The 19,700-nt window shown below is 40.9% G+C and overlaps 1 protein-coding gene across 1 annotated transcript; it reads left to right on the forward strand.

Annotated features, from left to right (window-relative positions):
* The first annotated feature begins 5,641 nt into the window (after positions 1-5,641).
* EMC7 (ER membrane protein complex subunit 7) lies at positions 5,642-17,383 on the forward strand. Its single transcript, XM_048854655.2, has 5 exons — positions 5,642-5,950; positions 7,030-7,149; positions 11,500-11,638; positions 14,360-14,440; positions 16,941-17,383. The coding sequence occupies exons 1-5, from the start codon at positions 5,715-5,717 to the stop codon at positions 17,091-17,093; spliced, it is 729 nt and encodes a 242-aa protein (XP_048710612.1). The 5' UTR covers positions 5,642-5,714; the 3' UTR covers positions 17,094-17,383.
* Positions 17,384-19,700: the final 2,317 nt, after the last annotated feature.

Here is a 19,700-nt window from a genome sequence, read left to right on the forward strand (position 1 = left end):
CAAATCTCCCCTCAGTCTTCTCTTCTGCAGACTAAACGATCCCAGTTCCCTCAGCCTCTCCTTGTAAATCATGTGCCTCAGCCCCCTAATCATTTTCGTTGCCCTCTGATGGATTCTCTCCAATTTGTCCACATCTTTTCTGTAAGTGGGGGGCCCAAAATGACGCAATACTCCAGGTGTGGCCTCACCAGTGCCGAATAGAGGGGAATAATCACTTCCCTCAATCTGCTGGCAATGCTCCTACTAATGCAGCCCAATATGCTGTTAGCCTTCTTGGCAACAAGGGCACACTGTTGACTCATATCCAGATTCTCATCCACTGTAATCCCCAGGTCCTTTTCTGCAGAACTGCCACTTAGCCAGTCAGTCCCCAGTCTGTAGCGGTGCATGGAATTCTTCTGTCCTAAGTGCAGGACTCCGCACTTGTCCTTGTTGAACCTCATCAGATTTCTTTTAGCCCAATCCTCCAATTTGTCTAGGTCACTCTGGACCCTATCCCTACCCTCCAGCATATCTACCTCTCCCCTCCAGTTTAGTGTCATCTGCAAACTTGCTGAGGGTGCAATCCATCTCATCATCCAGATCATTTAATGAAGATGTTGAACAAAACCAGCACCAGGACAGACCCCTGGGGCACTCCACTTCATAGCAGCTGCCAACTAGACATTAAGACATTGATCGCTACCCGTTGAGCCCGACAATCTAGCCAGCTTTCTATCCACCTTACAGTCCATTCATCGAATCCATACTTTTTTAACTTGCTGGCAAGAATACTTTTAAAAGAAAACCTGCTAAAAGAATACCTGCAAGAATGAACTCTTTGGCCAAATTTCCCTCTACAGTCTCTAGCTTCTTCAGCATATAACAAATGAGGAAGTAGATTTTCAGAGAAGAATCATCATCTGATGGTATCTTTCTCCATGGGCAAAATATTGTTATCTCACGATGGAAACAAATTGTGGAGAACCAACAATATCTGTCTAACCTGGAATCTTTCTTGTTTCCAGTCAAGAGGCCTGGGGAGATGGGATACGACAAGTTTTTGTTACATATCTTTGTTTTCGGGGAAGTGTTTTATTATCACAAGAAACATGAGAAAGTATGAGATCACATGGACTCAGAACTGTATTTTAATTGTCAAAAAAAATCACAGTACCTACCCTTTTCCTGTGGTAGGATTTGAGCATTTAATGAACTGCCACTTTTACTTTCAGTTAAGAGCCAATGGTTAATGTTTTAGTTTTTCTTCATATTTCTAGGGTGACTGTATATGAATTTCTATGCAAAAGTATGTCTGATCTGGTTTATCAGTCCTGGGTCTTCATTTCTGATGAATATTCATGACCCAAAAGTGGTTACTTGGATTTCTGTGTCAAACAGCTTAGATGCTGTTTCTCAGTATAAACAAACTATTTGGGAGTCAACTCAAGGAGGGTTAGGTGCTTGGCTGCTTACCCTTTCATAGAGAGGTATTTGGAGTTATTGCCTGTAAAAGTCTGGAAGTGAATTAAAAAAATAACTGCTTTATTAAAGGTGAACTGCCAGCGACAAATTAAAATTAAGTCCAGATTTATGTGGCAAATGTTGCTACTAACCAGGTTGCAAAGAACATTCAGCACAGAAATAAATTTTAACTAAGGGTTTTTGTATATTATTTTTCCCCCTGAGAAGGACTCTTGGGACTTCTTGGTTCATCAACAGTATTGCAGAATATATCATTCTATTATAAAGAATATCGATTTCATGAACTATAAAGACTATTTTGATGTTGCATTCTGGGATGTCCGAGTGATTAGGGGTATGGAACAGCTTCCCTATGAGGAGAGTTTAAAAAGTCTGGGACTAATAATCTTGGAAAAGAGACAACTGAGGGGAGATATGATAGGTCTATACAATCATGAGTGGTGTAGAGAAAATGAATAAGGAAGTGTTATTTACCCCTTCACATAATACAAGAACCAGGGTTCACCCAACAAAATTAATAGGCAGGTTTAAAACAATCATAAGGAACTACTTCTTTACACAACACACAGTCAATCTGTGGAACTCGTTGCCAGGGGATGTTGTGAAGGCCAAAGTTATAACTGGGTTTAAAAAGGAATTAGATATGTTCATGGAAGATAGGTTCAGTAATAACTATTAACCAAGATGGTCAGAGATGCAACTCCATTTTCCAGGTGTCCCTAAACCTGTAACTGCCAGAAGCTGGGACTGGGTGATGGGGTGGATCAATCGATAAAGAACCCTGTTCTGTTCATTCCCTCTGAAGCATCTGGTACCGGCCACTGTCAGAAGACAGGATACTGGGCTAGATGGACCATTGGTCTGACTCAGTATGGCCATTCTTACATTTGTATATTTCATTAGTCCCCTCTGCTGTTCAATCTGTGTATTAGATTGCTAGAGTCAAAAATATGGAGATTCGGGTTGCAGTATTATCAGAATGCTAATATTACATTATTCTATGCATCCTGATTATAGACTGTCAGATGATTATCAGACAGTCTAGCTGACAGTTTATTGAATGAGCAACAGCTGGTTGAAAGGACTCAATCAGACAAAACTGAGGATATACTGGTGAGTTGGAGAAGCCTTTTGACCAGCTTGTTGGCAGTTTGTGTGTCTGTTATCCAGAGAACGCATCCCTCATTGATAAGACCAGGGTAGAATTTGGAGGTCACTCTTGACTGCTCTTAGCATAAAGGCCCATGAAACAGTAATCAAGAGGAGTTATAACCATTTCCAGTTTAATCAGGAAAAGTTGATAATTTTTCTCATATGGAAACTCCAGCATGGTCATTAATGTCTTTGTTACATCCCAGGCCAGTGTAATGCACTCCTAAGTGGATTTCTCTTTAACTGATTCAGGGGCTATGACTAATGAAAAATGCAGCTGCACGCTTTCTCCTTTGGAGCGAAGGATGGATGTAAATTTGCGCCTGTTCTCATCAAACTACACTGCGTCCAAATACACCAAAGGATACAAATTAAAGTTCTCAGTAGTACTTTATAAGGCCCTTCTTTATCTTGACCTGTAGTCCCCCAACCCACGTGCTTGTTTGACAGTTATAACTGGCTAAAATGGATCTGCCCTTATTTCCCAGGTTTGGTCAGCACTGAAGTTCTGGAGTGCTATCTTTTAAGAGTTTATCTGATGGAACAAAGTTATGAGTCACTGGGATTACTAATTCTTCCCACTTTTGTCTAAGGGTGCTAAGTTTATAGACCCCACATCTCACAAACACTGCCTGTAGGACAATTCTGGGAGTCCCAAAATCAGTTGCATGGACCACCTTGTGTCATCAGATTTCAAAATGATGCTTTAATGAAACATGGTGTTTTCATGTAATGTCAGATTTTGTCACTAATGGGTTAATCCTCTTTGAACAACATAATACTTGTATGCAGTGTTGTTGTAGCTGAGTTGGTTACAAGATATTAGAGAAACAAGGTGGGTGAGGTAATATCTTTTATTGGAACAACTTCCATTGATGACAGAGACAAGCTTTTTAGCTTACACAGAGCTCTTCTTCAGGTTTGAAGAAAAAAGTTATATCCCAAGAGGTAATGCACGTCTAGCCAGAGGTACATGGTGTAATAAATGTTCAAAACATGGACATTTTGCAGCTGTTTACCTCACCAAAGTAGTCAGGTAGTTGGTTCATATTACAGACAATCAGGAGCCATTCTTTCTGGGATCTATTATTTGTGATGACAGAGAGCTTGCCTGGGGAGAGAGACTGAATATTCATGGCAAGACTGTTGACTTTGAAACTGAGTCAGGAGCTGATGTCACAGTCATCTCAGAAGGGACTTACAATCATCCTCAACCCCTCCCAGAGCTGAAGTCACCTGACACAGCTCTGACTAGCCCTGGAGATATTCTGACCTGCACTGGCCAGTTCACCACAGAAACAATGTACAAAGACAAAAGCTATGCATTCAGAGTAGATGTGATGAAAGGACCACAGACGAACATCTTTCTCTGATGCAGCATGACAGCCATGATAGGCCGAGTGAGAAAGGTAAAAGAACTTGATTGACCATTTGGTGATATTGAACTTTTGAAAGGAGATCCAGTACAAATAACCTTAAGAGACAATGCTAAACCATACAGTGTACATACACTTTGCAGGATCCCTAGCCCATTGCTTCATAAAGTGGAACCTTAGTTAAGGTGAATGGAGTGGACTCACATAATCAAGAAAATCTCTGAGCCAACAACATAATGTGCCCCAATGGTACCACTTATAAAGAAAAATGGAAAAATATGAATCTGTGTGGATCTTAAAAGACATAATGGAGCAGTTGTGAGAGAAAAATATATCCTCCCAACATCCAAAGACTTCCTCCCCAAAGTGAAAGAAGCTATAGTATACTCCAAACTGGACGCCTCCAGCAGATTCTGGCAAATTCCATTAGCCAAAGAAAATGTTAAACTGACTAAGTTGTGAACACTCTTACAAGAGACATCACTCAGACAACTGCCAGGTCTAGAAACTGGTCACTATGTTCATGTCAAACTGAATGGAGAAAAAGGGTGGACCACTCCAACTGTCAGAAAGAAAAGGAATTCAGTGCCCAGATCAGACATGACGGAGAGTTCAACAGAAACCATCGACATCCGCAGCATGTTCCATCAGAAAGAACCACCAATAAATGACAGGTTTCAGAGGAGCAGCCGTGTCAGTCTCTATCCGCAAAAAGAAAAGGAGTACTTGTGGCACCTTAGAGACTAACCAATTTATTAGAGCATAAGCTGTCGTGGGCTACAGCTCACTTCATGGGATGCATAGACTGGAACATAGCAAGAAGACAGATCTATATATACACACAGAGAAGGTGGAAGTTGCCATGCAAACTGTAAGAGGCTAATTACTTAAGATGGGCTATTATCTGCAGGAGAAAAAAACTTTTTAACTTTTTGAAATGACTCTACAGAAGGCCGATGCTGAACGAGAAGACCCCAGGACTCCAGCCTGACCACAGCCAGGCGCTGCCACCACCAACGGACAGTCAGAGGACCAAGCGTTATGCACTACGGCTGTGTCATTAGAAAAACAGTATGACGCAGAGGCCGTTAGCTGACCGAGCGCACTGAACTTCAGCAGCAGCCGGCTCCTGTAAACACTGTCAAGGGTTGGGGCGCAGACCTGAGGGCGGGGGAGGTACACGTGGGATGTGAAAAATTGAATAGTATTGCGAGGTTCAGCCACTAGGTGGCGCTGTGCGCGACGTACCCTGTTTGAACCACCCTCAGCATGCCTGGCCGAGCTTTAAAAGGGCCTGATGACGACATATCTGGGGTCACAACCACGCTCTGCGACTATCCATGTCCGGTACAGGAGCCGCACCAACCCCATACCCACCTCATGCCAGCAAAGGAACGTCAACACTTCCGCCTCGGTAACCCTCACGGCCAATCGTTTCACCCCTCCAGAGCCTCTCCTCCGCCACGTGACTCGCACGATGGCTTCGTTCTCAGCGGCGTTCCTCTGGCGCATGCGCTGTAAGTTTCAGTCTCTGTCAGCCGGTTAATCGGCTAGCCTTTTTTCTGCGCATGCTCTGAGCGGCCGCCCTCTTCCCCCCTCCGCACTCTATTGCGCATGCGTTGAACTCCCTCGCCCTGTTTGGTGCATGCGCTGAGGGAGGCTGCCCGTGCGCTCCACCTTGCTCTAGCTCCGCCTTCGTTACTACCGGGAGCGGCGGCTGTGATGGCGGCCTGGCCGGGTCCGCTCCATTCGGTGCTGCTGTTGCTGGTGGCGTCGGTGCTGCCCGGCGGCTCGTGGGGCTCAGAGGCGGCCGGGGCGGGGGAGTCCCCGGGCGGGCCGGGCCCCGGGGAGCGGTTTAAAATCGAGGGCCGGGCGGTGGTGCCCGGGGTGAAGCCGCAGGACTGGATCGCGGCGGCCCGGGTGCTGGTGGACGGGGAGGAGCACGTCGGCTTCCTCAAGTGAGCGGCGGAGGGGCTCGGGGAGAGGCCGGGCCGGGGGTGGGCGGGCAGTCGCCGCTTGCCGGGGTCAGCAGGGCTGTTAGTCCCCGCCGGGCGGATCGCCCCTCCCGGGGTCTCTGCTGCTACTCCCTAGACTGGCAGCGGCTGACTGACGGGAGCCCCCCGCACACAGAGCTGCGTCGCAGCCCTTCGCGGCGAGGGGGCGATCTGGGGAGCGGGGGCTGGGCTGACGCTCGCCCGGCTCCTGCCGCAAACGCCCTTCCCCGTCACGGGCCGCCTTACGCCTCCGCACGCCTTACACTTGGCCGGCCTCCGGGGGCTGAGCGCGCCCTGCCGAGCCGCCCTGCTGTCACGCCCCGCTGGGCCTGTTGATGCTTTGGCGGCCTGGCCCGCGGCTGTGCCCCTCGCTCCTACTTGCCCCCTGGGTTGATGGTGTAGGGTTCGTTATGATCGGTGGGTGGGTGGCTGGCGTTCTTAACCCCCTTCCCTTACTTATGGCAGGAAAAACCCACAGAATTATGGGCAGAGCCAGACCACATTTCTCACTTGCCCAGCCTTCCCAGTGGCCCACGAGGTTAGGCAGCTTGTGCAGCCAAAGGGAGCTGCCTTCCACAGATGTTGTAACATAGAAATCAAAAACAGTGTAGTACAAGTACTTCAGTCACAGTTGCAAAGCTTCCACCAATTTATTTCTGGGAACCTGATTGTGATGTCATCAGTGATTCCATCATAGCTTTTTTTTTTTTTGTAAACTCTGATAGTATCTATTGAAATTTATAGGCTACTCTTTAATGTCCCTGAATGACAATGATCAGGTGACATCACATGCTCAGTGGTTTGAGCATTGGCCTGCTAAACCTGGGTTTGTGAGTTCAATCCCTGAGGGGGCCGTTTAGGGATCTGGGGCAAAAATTGGCGATTGGTCCTGCTTTGAGCAGGGGGTTGGATTAGATGACCTCCTGAGGTCCCTTCCAACTCTGAGATTCTATGATTCTATGAATAAATCATCTTAAAAAACTGTCAGTTCTAATAGTCTCTTGTATGTTGAAGCGTGATGAATCTTTATTTTATTTCCTCAGGACAGATGGAAGTTTTGTGGTTCATGATATACCTTCTGGATCTTACGTAGTAGAAGTTATATCCCCAGCTTATAGGTTTGAACCAGTTCGAGTGGACATAACTTCAAAAGGCAAAATGAGGTGAGCCCTTCAGATTATTTCTGCATTGATCCATTGAAACAAATTGAATCTGCCTGGTAGTGCAGTATTAGTGTTGCTTGAACTCACTGTAGTTCGGACAGGGTTGGTACTTTCATTTTAGACCTTAAGTTTCAATTGTTTATGTCTTTTTTTCAAAAAAAGAAAAGGAGTACTTGTGGCACCTTAGAGACTAACCAATTTATTTGAGCATAAGCTTTCGTGAGCTACAGCTCACTTCATCGGATGCATACTGTGGAAACTGCAGAAGACATTATATACACAGAGACCATGGAACAATACCTCCTCCCACCCCACTCTCCTGCTGGTAATAGCTTATCTAAAGTGATCACTCTCCTTACAATGTGTATGATAATCAAGTTGGGCCATTTCCAGCACAAATCCAGGTTCTCTCACCCCGCCCCCCCGCCCCCCCACACACAGACTCACTCTCCTGCTGGTAATAGCTCATCCAAACTGACCACTCTCCTTACAATGTGTATGATAATCAAGGTGGGCCATTTCCAGCATAAATCCAAGTTTAACCAGAACGTCTGGGGGGGGGGGGGGTAGGAAAATACAAGGGGAAATAGGCTACCTTGCAGAATGACTTAGCCACTCCCAGTCTCTATTTAAGCCTAAATTAATAGTATCCAATTTGCAAATGAATTCCAATTCAGCAGTTTCTCGCTGGAGTCTGGATTTGAAGTTTTTTTGTTTTAAGATAGCGACCTTCATGTCTGTAATTGCATGACCAGAGAGATTGAAGAGTTCTCTGACTGGTTTATGAATGTTATAATTCTTGACATCTGATTTGTGTCCATTTATTCTTTTACGTAGAGATTGTCCAGTTTGACCAATGTACATGGCAGAGGGGCATTGCTGGCACATGATGGCATAGATCATATTGGTGGATGTGCAGGTGAATGAGCCTCTGATAGTGTGGCTGATGTTATTAGGCCCTATGATGGTGTCCCCTGAATAGATATGTGGGCACAGTTGGTAACGGGCTTTGTTGCAAGGATAGGTTCCTGGGTTAGTGGTTCTGTTGTGTGGTATGTGGTTGTTGGTGAGTATTTGCTTCAGGTTCGGGGGCTGTCTGTAGGCAAGGACTGGCCTGTCTCCCAAGATTTGTGAGAGTGTTGGGTCATCCTTTAGGATAGGTTGTAGATCCTTAATAATGCGTTGGAGGGGTTTTAGTTGGGGGCTGAAGGTGACGGCTAGTGGCGTTCTGTTGTTTTCTTTGTTAGGCCTGTCCTGTAGTAGGTAACTTCTGGGAACTCTTCTGGCTCTATCAATCTGTTTCTTCACTTCCGCAGGTGGGTATTGTAGTTGTAAGAATGCTTGATAGAGACCTTGTAGGTGTTTGTCTCTGTCTGAGGGGTTGGAGCAAATGCGGTTGTATCGCAGAGCTTGGCTGTAGACGATGGATCGTGTGGTGTGGTCAAGGTGAAAGCTGGAGGCATGTAGGTAGGAATAGCGGTCAGTAGGTTTCCGGTATAGGGTGATGTTTATGTGACCATTGTTTATTAGCACTGTAGTGTCCAGGAAGTGGATCTCTTGTGTGGACTGGACCAGGCTAAGGTTGATGGTAGGATGGTAACATTTTTACGGCTGAATTAGAACAACGCTTCCTCAGCTCTCGTCCCCTAACGCCCCTGCTCTACTTGCGCTATATTGATGATATCTTCATCATCTGGACCCATGGAAAAGAAGCCCTTGAGGAATTCCACCATGATTTCAACAATTTCCATCCCACCATCAACCTCAGCCCGTTGCCAACTGTGCCCACATATCTATTCAGGGGACACCATCACAGGGCCTAATAACATCAGCCACACTATCAGAGGCTCGTTCACCTGCACATCCACCAATGTGATATATGCTATCATGTGCCAGCAATGCCCCTCTGCGGAGGGTGAGAAAACCTGGATTTGTGCTGGAAATGGCCCAACTTGATTATCATACACATTGTAAGGAGAGTGGTCACTTTAGATAAGCTATTACCAGCAGGAGAGTGGGGTGGGAGGAGGTATTGTTTCATGGTCTCTATGTATATAATGTCTTCTGCAGTTTCCACAGTATGCATCCGATGAAGTGAGCTGTAGCTCACGAAAGCTTATGCTCAAATAAATTGGTTAGTCTCTAAGGTGCCACAAGTACTCCTTTTCTTTTGATTTTTTTTCTCCCTATTCTCGCAACTTTAATATGAGTGAATGGAAAAGATTTGGAAGAGTTTTGTTTCCTTTCACCACTTCAATAATTTATTGGGTTGATAGCAGGCAATGTGAAATAAAATCTGCCCCTAAAATCTCTACCTCCTTTCTTTTTTGAGAGGCTTCCAGTGGTCTCCTGAGATTCTTTTCTTTCCATTTTTAGTATGTATCCCCTTTCTGTCTTGCTTGGTTACTTTCTGTCTGAGTCAGGAAGACGGTCTCCATCTCTCTGTCCCTGGAATCTCTCTGTGCTGTTTTGTTCATTCTCCTTCAGTTAGTCTAAAGTAGTTATTTGAAGAACGCACATCCTTATTCCAGGAGTGGAGCAGGTTGCTGTGTTAGTATGGAAAATGAAGGACCATACGTGTTCCTAAATTCTGAAGTGCTCTTATTAGACCATGGCACAGATCCCTGTACTGTTTGTCTATGCTTTCCTCATCCGCAGCAACTTTAGCTGCGTCCTTTGTTTGTGTTCGTTACAGTAGGGCGTCTTAGTGCACACTAAGGCTTTGTCTACGCTGGCAAGTGAAAGACAAAACTTTTATCATTCAGAGGTGTTGGAATAAACAGCCTCCCAAAAGACAAAAGTTTTGTCCACCACAAGCGCTGGTGGGAACGGCGCTTTGTTGGCAGGAGAGCTTGCGCCTGCCAACAAACAGCAGCTACACTGCTCACCTTTTGGCAGCACGGCTGTACCGGCACAGCCATGTCGCTGAAATCAGCGTAGTGTAGACATAACACAACTCTACATTATTGTACACTATTCAGCACATAGTACACAGGAATAGCTGTCCTGTCCAATAAGAGGGATTTATTTGAACTAGTAAGATGAAATAAAAATGGTTAAATTGTACTTTTTCTTTAATTTCTATACGTATGTAGCAACTTTAACTTGACACGTTAAGTGATCATACAATGGCAAATCCTGTTATAAGTGATGAGCACAAGAGGCGGAATAAAGGTGCCTATGGGAACTGTAATACTTATTTTTCTGGTTCTGAAAAATTAACATTTCAAATTGAATATTGCATTAACCGAGTCTTTGCATTTAATTACGTATATCATAATGTTGTCTGTCTTATTTGAAAGCTTAAACCTACAAGCTCATTAGATGTCTCACCCTATTAACAACTATGACATACTTTAAATTTTTAAAAGTAAAATATTTTTAAAAAGGAATCCCAGGTTGAGGTGGGACTGATTGTTTGTCAGACGTAATTAGAATCTTTGGTACTCAGAGAGAGGCTTGGGTGCAAGTGGCTCTTTTAACGTGCCTCCTGTAGCTCTTTGCATTATATGATATAAATATAAATATTTCCCCATCATACTGTTTCATTTACTATAGTACTATACATTTATATTTAAACAATGAATTCACCCTACTGTGTCTCTTTTGGGTAATGTTGATTGCTAATTTGGCTCTTGAACTTTTGAGGTCTGAGTATCACTGAATTAGATTGTTCCAGTATTTGTTCCTGTCGAATGCCAGACTTGAAAATGAGCTTTGGTGAATGTAATGTACTTGTTTTCCGGCATGGGGGGTTAAGCAGACACTTCAGAAATTGTTAACATTATAATCCATATTTAACCTGACTATGATACTCAGTACCCAGAAGAATGTGTTCTCCCAGTTATACTTAACAAACCAAGTTTACCAGTTAGCTGGTTACTGAGATCTCCATAACTGTATTGAAGAAGACCTTGGAGTCACAGCTGAATTTTTTTCTAAAGCTTTAATCAAATTGTCTCATGGTAAAGTTAGCTGACTAATCTTTTCTGACCAGCATTAATAAATTAACACAAATAGTTGTTCATCAACCACTTCCCAACAAATGGCTCTACTGTTTCTGATCTTCTGTTTTGTTTTCTTACCTGTCCACTTTAAATTTATACATTCTACCATAATTGATAGTCTGGAAAAATATTAAGAGGGGATATTATTAGTGGATGGGATGATGGGTACTGCTTAAAGAGTAACATTTGGACAAATGTTTTCTATGGTTCACACTTCCATGTAGCAGCTTGTTAAGTTTGTAGTCTTGTAACAAGCTTTGACCAGAGGGAATATTATAAAGGACTTGTCAAGTTAGAGGAAAGGGTTTTAAAAATGCTTTAAAAATACTTATTTTTTCACTAGAGCAAGATATGTGAATTACATCAAAACGTCAGAAGTAGTCAGGCTGCCATACCCGCTTCAGATGAAATCTTCTGGACCCCCTTCTTACTTCATAAAGAGAGAGTCTTGGGGATGGACAGACTTTCTAATGAACCCTATGGTATGTATAGATGCAGCACACAAATCTATTTGCTGCTGATTTGAGATTTTTACCTTAAAGCTTTTTAATAGCGGATTTAGGGTAGCATCCATCCATAGCAGTTAGAACGCCAAGCAAAGAAAAAAATTAATTCTTGGTACTTGTGAAAATAGAGAAAATACACAATCAGTTTGGAAATCTCAGTAAAATAAACTTGTTTTTCATATATATTGTCCATAGAATAAGAGGCATTACTAGAGATGAATGGTTACACCAGCTGAAGAGCAATTGCAGGTTTATGGTAGTTGAAAAATGCTTATTACTGATAATTGGATGAACCCAGTGGGGTGGTTGCAACATTGACTTAAAGGGTCACACTCTCAGCCAGCAGCAAGATTCTTTCGCTGCTTTTTTCATTAATAAGAGCAGGCATTGCAGCATTAAGCATGACGGTAATTGCAAATAACCAATACAGATTATGAGTTTTCACAGTAAAAATATTAATCTCCTGTTGGATCAAGCTATCTGCTGTTTTCCCAGTTCAAATCATGAAAGCGTTATTTCTTTATTTTACACTTTTTAAATTAGAATATAAGTGAGCATATTAAAATCTAACATGCAGAGAACAAAACCACAATCTAGGGGGAAATCACAGGCAAATACATGGAAATATGATGCATCCTAAACATCCTGAAGCATTCATTTTTGTATTAAAATATGTTAAAGGAATGCTATGGCTCTCTAGGTACTAAGCTTTACTTTGTCTTGGACAATGTTATAGTTGTAAATGTGATTGTTTAAAAAACAAGGCTATCAAATTAAAATAGTCTTCAAATCAGAAGAACCAAAATGCACACTACTCCTTTTAATGTCAGTCCCAAATATAAACAAAGCTGTGTATGTGCACTATGCTTAGGTTCTATGTTAATAGAGCTTTAAAAGAGTTAAGACTTGGAACAGTCTAAGATGGGGAAACACTAAAGCGCAAGCTGTGGATCTGCATCCATTGCAAAGCACATGTAACTGCAATATAAAATTTTGTAGAACTAATTTGGTGACTAAATAGTGCCTTGTTCTGAAGGTCATGAACAAAAATATTAACAAACTAACTGTTTATGCTCAGATGAATTAGGACCAGTCTACAGTAGAAGTTTAACTGTGTCTGGCTCAATTAAGGGCACCTCTGTCCAATGATAGTTAAACTTCTACTGTAGACTGGTCCTAATAAGTCTGAGCATGCACAGTTATTGTATGTTAATGTTTTTGTTTAAGACTTTCAGTACAAGTTTCAAAACAAGACACTATATATGTATAGTGTGTGTGTGTATGTATGTATAAATAAATCAATCTTTAGGGTATTTTGTTATATCCTGGGTTAATCATGGATAGTGTATCAGGAAAATGGACAAATCCCAACCAAAATCCTTCTAGATATTTTTAATGTCCCAGAGAGTTCCCATGCTTTAGCAGAATAGGAGGGTATTCAGAGAAATAAAAGACACACCCCATCACACACATGTTCCTGCTTTTCCTCTTCAAGGGATGTTGACTAGATTTAAAATTGAGCTAAGTAGTACTGTCTTGATTACTTTTAGGCCTGCAGATCTTTTCATAGGCAGAGTTCTTACTGAATTATGACAAACAGAACCGGGCAAAAGATGTGCTTCCAGTGTTTCAGAAATCCACTTCTCTCTTAAAATCAGTCTCTAAAGAATCTGAGAGCTCAACCACTTTGATATAGTTGGCATGCACTCTAACCTTGCTCTCTAAATTTTATTTAAATTCTTTGCAGTCCTGCTGAGAATCCTTAGTTATGTATCTCTCTAGTGACCCATAATGTGGCAGTGTACGTATCAGTACATCTGATTCTGTGACTATCCTAAAACACTGAAATAACTTTTCAGGAAAATGAAGTCTTCTATTTGCTACAGAACTGCTGATGGGAATGAGCTGAGACTCCCTGAAACTCCATTTTGTTGGGTTGATCTACCATGGAACAGGTCACAGATCCTAATGACACCTTTTCTAGGAGGTGATGTGTTCTAAAAATTGACATGTTTCTCTCCTACTTGTTTGTCTTACCTTTTTACAGTCTCTCAACTACAGTCCGTTAATTATGCAATTATGCAACATTTGGTATGAAGTTAAAAACTTCATACCAAATGTGCACACATCCCAAAAACGGTGTAAGTAGGATCCGAGTTGACATACATCCATCTCTTGGGCTTCCTTTTCAAGTGTATCTGAAAGATTAATCTGATAGAATTTTGGGGAAAAAACTATAATTTCATTTGTTTTTTCCCTTTCAATAAATGACAGGGGTTTTTTTTGTAGCCTCCTCTTCTCCACACACCCATCCCACTGGAACTTCCCCGTGATCAGTTGCCTTTAAAATTCATGATGGTTTTGTTGCCCTCCACACTCCTAGAGTGCATTGCTTTATTGTAGCAATCAGGGTTGAAGGCTTTAACAATATTCCATTTGAAACATTCCATTCTCTGCCAATGAATCACCAAATTCAGAATTTAAACTGAAGTCTCCTACTTGGCATCTTATAGAACGACTAGGTTACTGAGCCAAATCTTCAGTAGTTTTGGAATATGGATTTCCAGCTAAGATTGAATTTTCCCTCTCAGGTGTTCAATGTCAGATGTCTTCCTGCTTACTGAAGTCTTTCTTAAAATACTTCGAACAATGACTCAAACTAAGGAAATGTTCTTTGAATTTCTCTCTTCTGTTTAGGTTATGATGATGGTTCTTCCATTACTGATATTTGTATTGCTGCCTAAAGTTGTCAACACCAGTGATCCTGACATGAGACGAGTAAGTATGCTCAGTACGAGTGGATATCAAAAACATGAGTGGATTTCAAATTTGCAGCAAACAATGGTGATGAGATTTTAAATTACAAAAAACAAACACAGTACAAACTGAAAGTTGCCTTATGGGACGCACTAATAGACAGCTGTATTCATTCAGTGAAAACTGAGGCCATGTCTACACTTATGGGAGATCAATGCGGCTGCGATCAATTTAGCAGGTCTAGTGAAGACCTGCAAAATCAATCGCAGAGCACTCCCCGGTTGAATAAGGTAAGTTGACGGGAGAGCATCTCCCATTGACGTAGCGTGGTATAGACACCGTAGTAAGTCGACCTAAGCTACGTTGACCCCAGCTACGTTATTCATGTAGCTGGAGTAGCGTAACAGAGGTCGACTTACCCCAGTAGTTTAGACAAGGCCTGAGTTGCAAATACCGTTATTCGGTTCTAGTATCAGTTCTATAAGCCTGCACTTGGGTCAGAACACAGAGTTTAATTTAATTATGCACAGCTATGAATTGTATTATGGTCTGATATTTTCCAGACCTTCTGCAAAAATCAATTAATGCCCAAATCTCTCTCCACCTAGTTCTCTTGTAAATCTTCTAATTTTTATTCTTCACTGTTAAAATCAAGCATTGAAGACCCAACAGGGCTTGCTTTTGTATACTATTTATAGACTTCTCTGGGTGTGTTGTGGGGCATAAGACTTCGTGTTCTCTTCCCCTCCTGTGCCACCACAAAAAATGTATGGTTTACTGGTGTCTATTCCTGGTGTCAGAGGTGTTTTGATATGGAACCTTAATGTAGCCACTTATTTTTAAATGATCCTAATTTATTGTCCTTTTACCATGCAAAATGCCAAATAGCGGAAAGCTAGGACAAAATGGAGATTCAAGGTGTTTACGAAATCTTTTCTACTATCTAGAAATGTTCATTGTCTGTCTTTGGGTGGCTGCTTCTTTTGGGATTCAGTTGGTTCCAACTCCTCTTTCTCAGAAACCACTGTCTTCAGTAGTACTTTGCAGGTGTCCAGACCTCTTTAAAGTGATATCTATTAAAAGCAAAAATCAGAAGAAGGTGTGTAATGCCTCTGGTTTAACTTTGATAGAAGCTAAAACTTGAAAGTAGTCCAACTACCTATGAAATGCTGTTGAAGTAGGTTAAATTGTAGAGACTGTTTTAGAAAAAAGCCAAAACAGCAAAAAAAAAAAAAAAACTGTTGTTCTTTATGAAGTGCATGCACTCATCCACTGCTGAGGGCTGACAAGCTGCCCTAATCTTTTAGTTTTTATTAATTGGGTAATTTGGCTTTGTAATAAAAAATTCAAAGTTGAAAGTCTCAGTGATTATCAAGATTCTATCTTGGAGGAATGGGAAAGTGTTAAAATCTAAGAGCTAGAATAAAATGGAAAATGACATTGCCTTAGTGGCTACGTATAAAACCCTGCACTATAAACCTAAAACTCATTCACTTATGAAAAAGGAGCTTTTACTACACTCTTCAACAGCTTGTTTTTTTTCTTTGGGTGATCAGCATATTGATATCTAATATATAAAGCTAAGGTAATAGTTGTGCTCTTGTAGAAGTATTTAAATATAGGAATAATATCAACAGGCTACTCAGCTAACTTTTGGCTTGTTCTTACTTGAAAAATACTTGAAATTATAAGACAATTCTGAATGTTTGTATTGCCTTTCTGTCCCTCATGTTAAGGGCTGGTATAATAAAAATATAACTAAAAAGTTACAGCATTTTGGAAAAGTAATTGAACTTTTATTAATAAAATACTTTATTTCCTTTTGTAAAAGAAGATAACTTGTTTATCTTTCAAAATGAAAGAATATTTATACTAAATTGTCTAAAGCTAGGTTAAGCATGGATGGATAGATGTCCTCACATTTAAGATCCTTTTCTGCACATGGAAAAGGAAGATATTAAGGCAGTGGATCAGAGCTGTAAACTAGCTATTCAGTAATTGATAACTATGTAAGAAATTCTAAAAATTTCTGCTAGATGTGCAATAAATACTAGGTTTTCAAACCTTTGGGCCAAATCTGCAAAACTTAAAAATATGTAAAGTCCAGAAGAGGACATTGATCTTAAAATCTAAAGATCTTAAATCTTAAGACAAGTCAAAATAGTATTGTGCAGAGGATCAGTGTATCTTAGCTACAGTTAGCTTTGAAAAATTGATAGTTTTTATATAACAAGTATCTGCCCTGTAAGACTACTTGAGACATGGTTGCCTGGGCTATACTGAGTGCTTTTATTTGTTTTTGTTTGTTTGTTTGTTTTAAGTTTCTTTGTGTAGTTTGGGGTTTGGCTGTGGTTGCACAAATACATTATCTTTATAGTGATGTGCTCACTAGAGAACTAGTGCATAGCAACATGATCGAGGAAATTGCAAAGCTACTTAATGTGCCAGTTCAACTGATGTTACAGAAACAGCCTTAAATAGTCAATAGTTTACACTTAGATTGTCTGATTTTTGTGTGCAGGAAATGGAGCAGTCAATGAATATGCTAAATTCCAACCACGAACTGCCCGATGTCTCTGAGTTCATGACAAGACTTTTCTCTTCAAAATCTTCCAGCAAGTCTGGCAGTGGGAGCAGTAAAGCAGGGAAAAGTGGTGCTGGAAAAAGGAGGTAGTTGTTGCTTCCTCCTGCGCCTGAGTTTGCACAACTGTTTTTGTGTGGTATCATCTGTGTGGGTCTTGAAAGTTCAAAACACCAATACTGTAAACTTGATCCAACATGAAAATTGATCTGCCACAACTGTTGTATGTGATGTAGCTTTTTAGCCTATTTAAGCTGTTTTGTACTTGGCAGTAAGCAGAGGAGGACGTGGCTTAAATCTTGTATGTGTATAAGGTCAATATTGATGATACTAAATTAACTATATTGCTCTGTAGAAAATGACATTAAAATAATTAAATTATATGATGTGCTATACATTAATGAATAAGTTTTAATCCCTAGACAAAATCTCACTATATGTTGTAACAACTTTTGGTTTCAAAGAAAGAGTTCTATTTTTAAAAATGAGCTTAGTGTTTTTCTATCCTTCTCTTCTATCCACTTCTCAAGTGCATAAAGTTTCTCCCTTTGATGAAATTGAGTCATTTGAGTTTACTGAGGAAAGAACTGGCTCTGCCAGCTAGAAGTATTTGAACTGAATATACTATGTATTTGAGTTACTTTGTTTTGTATGTACATTTGCTGGCTGCCAAAATCCTATTTAATAAGATTCGTGTGAGTGGAATAGTAGTTCATGGGTTTTTCCGTTTCATTTTACTTATCTAGCAGCTGCCACAAAACTCCAGCACAAGAGCAGGCAAGCATCCTTTTCCAAAACTGCTCATGACCTCCATCAAGTTACTTATGGATCTCCAATAACCATACACTAAGAGGAATGCAGCTCAGGTCCTTTCGCTTACACTAACCACACTGAATGCCTAGTCTCTGAAACATACTTGATTCTTTCCAGTTCTCTGACTGTATTTGCTACTAGTCTGTCTAGGAGTCAGACTTGAAGCCAAACACAGGGCAAATAATTTTACAAGTAGCTAGGTTGACTCCCACTTATATCAACTTTTAAAACTGTTTATAACAAACTCCATAATAGAACTTGATTGCATTACAAGGTAAATGGAACTGCATGTGGTCGTTTATTGGCAACACTACTCTTTTTCGTCCTGACTTGTTAGTCTTTTCTAGAATCACTCATTCATTTGATATAAATGAAAGAAGAGAATCTTCTCAAGCTCCTCGGTGTTAAGCAAGGTGATTTAAATTAAAGGTGATTTAAATTCAGGTTAAAGGTGATTTAAATTCAGATGCAGTACACAGTTGACTGTTCTCCACTCTATGAACATTTTGTAGAATTAAAATTATAGGAACACCTGGTTACTTCCATTAGTGGCTCTATCTGTAAACCATTTTTAAGCTTTATAAGGAATAATTGTTTCAGGGTGAAGCAAACATTTTCAGGGACTTAGGTCATGTCCCAAATATTTTAATTTAATGAAAGAGCTCAACAATGTAGCTATTCTTAAAATATCCGTTTCAGTTGCTTGTTTTTTTGCTTTTATAGTTCATTTTGTTTCTCATTGCCTGCTAATGCCATAAGCAGTAGGACCCATATACAATGGATATGGTTGTCTGATATCTATAACAATTATTTAAAATTTGACTACTATACAACTGAAGTAAAAATCCTGATATTCATCTCTCTTCTGAGATTTAGTAGCCATTTTCCAATCTGCTAGACCAATAAATGTTTTATAACGAGACCTTGATGGGTGCTATAACATAGCCAAACTGAGGCTTAAAGTAATATATAGCTGAAACTCACTCTTTCCAACTGTCCTTGGAATAAGAGGGCTGATTAAACATTAAGTTCACTCTTTCCATCTGTCCACACATGCATTAAAGTTAGATTTTAATAAACTTGAAACTTAAGCAGCCACAAGGCAGCATAAAGGGAAAACATCAGTTATCTTATTATGGTAGACCTTTATAGCTAGGAAACATAAAAGCTAGAAACTAATACTTGTTCAATCTGTATATTTTGATCTACATGACTGAGTTAACACAAGGTGTGAGACAGGAAGTAAGCAGCTGGATCTTTCTGACAAGTATAAAGAAGCTTTCAGCCTTTCAAAAGTAAATTGTGGGTAGTATATTGATGAGTACTTTTTTTTTTTTTTTTTTTTTTTGAGATGTGAGGAATGGTCTGTCTCTACTAATTCCTAAAGTGAGGCATTATCTGCTTCCCAAAGTAATCTTGCTTATATAAGAGCCAAGCTGGAATATATCAGGTCACCTGTTTCAACAGCAAGTTTCTGAAGGACTCATTAGAATACCATAGAGTTTGCCTTCTAAGGGCTTGTCTTCACTATCAGGGTCAATGCTGCTACAATCAATGCAGCAGGTGTCGATTTAGCGAGTCTAGTGAAGACCTGCTAAATCAACGACAGAGCGCTCTCTCTCTGTCTCTCTCCAGTCAACTCAGATACTCCAGCGCCCCGAGAGGAGTAAGGTAAGTCGACCAGAGAACATCTCATGCTGACACAGCCCAGTGAAGTCACTGGGGTAAGTCAACCTAAGCTACGTTGACTCCAGCAATGTTATTCACGTAGCTGGAGTAGCGTAACTTAAGTCGACTTACCCCAATAGTGAAGACAAGTCCTCAGTGTAACAAACCTCTGAAAGTGGAGAAGAGGGGAATTAGCTCTGGTATTTCTCCCTAGATGTA

The sequence above is a fragment of the Caretta caretta genome, chromosome 6 (genome assembly GCF_965140235.1).
Source record: "Caretta caretta isolate rCarCar2 chromosome 6, rCarCar1.hap1, whole genome shotgun sequence".
In the NCBI taxonomy this organism is placed as follows: domain Eukaryota; kingdom Metazoa; phylum Chordata; order Testudines; family Cheloniidae; genus Caretta; species Caretta caretta.

Coding starts and splice junctions, on each gene's coding strand:
- EMC7 (XM_048854655.2), top strand. CDS start 5,715: ATGGCGGCCTGGCCGGGTCCGCTCCATTCGGTGCTGCTGTTGCTGGTG. Junction 7,150..11,499: donor ACTTCAAAAGGCAAAATGAG/GTGAGCCCTTCA, acceptor TTTTTTCACTAG/AGCAAGATATGTGAATTACA. Junction 11,639..14,359: donor ACTTTCTAATGAACCCTATG/GTATGTATAGAT, acceptor TCTTCTGTTTAG/GTTATGATGATGGTTCTTCC.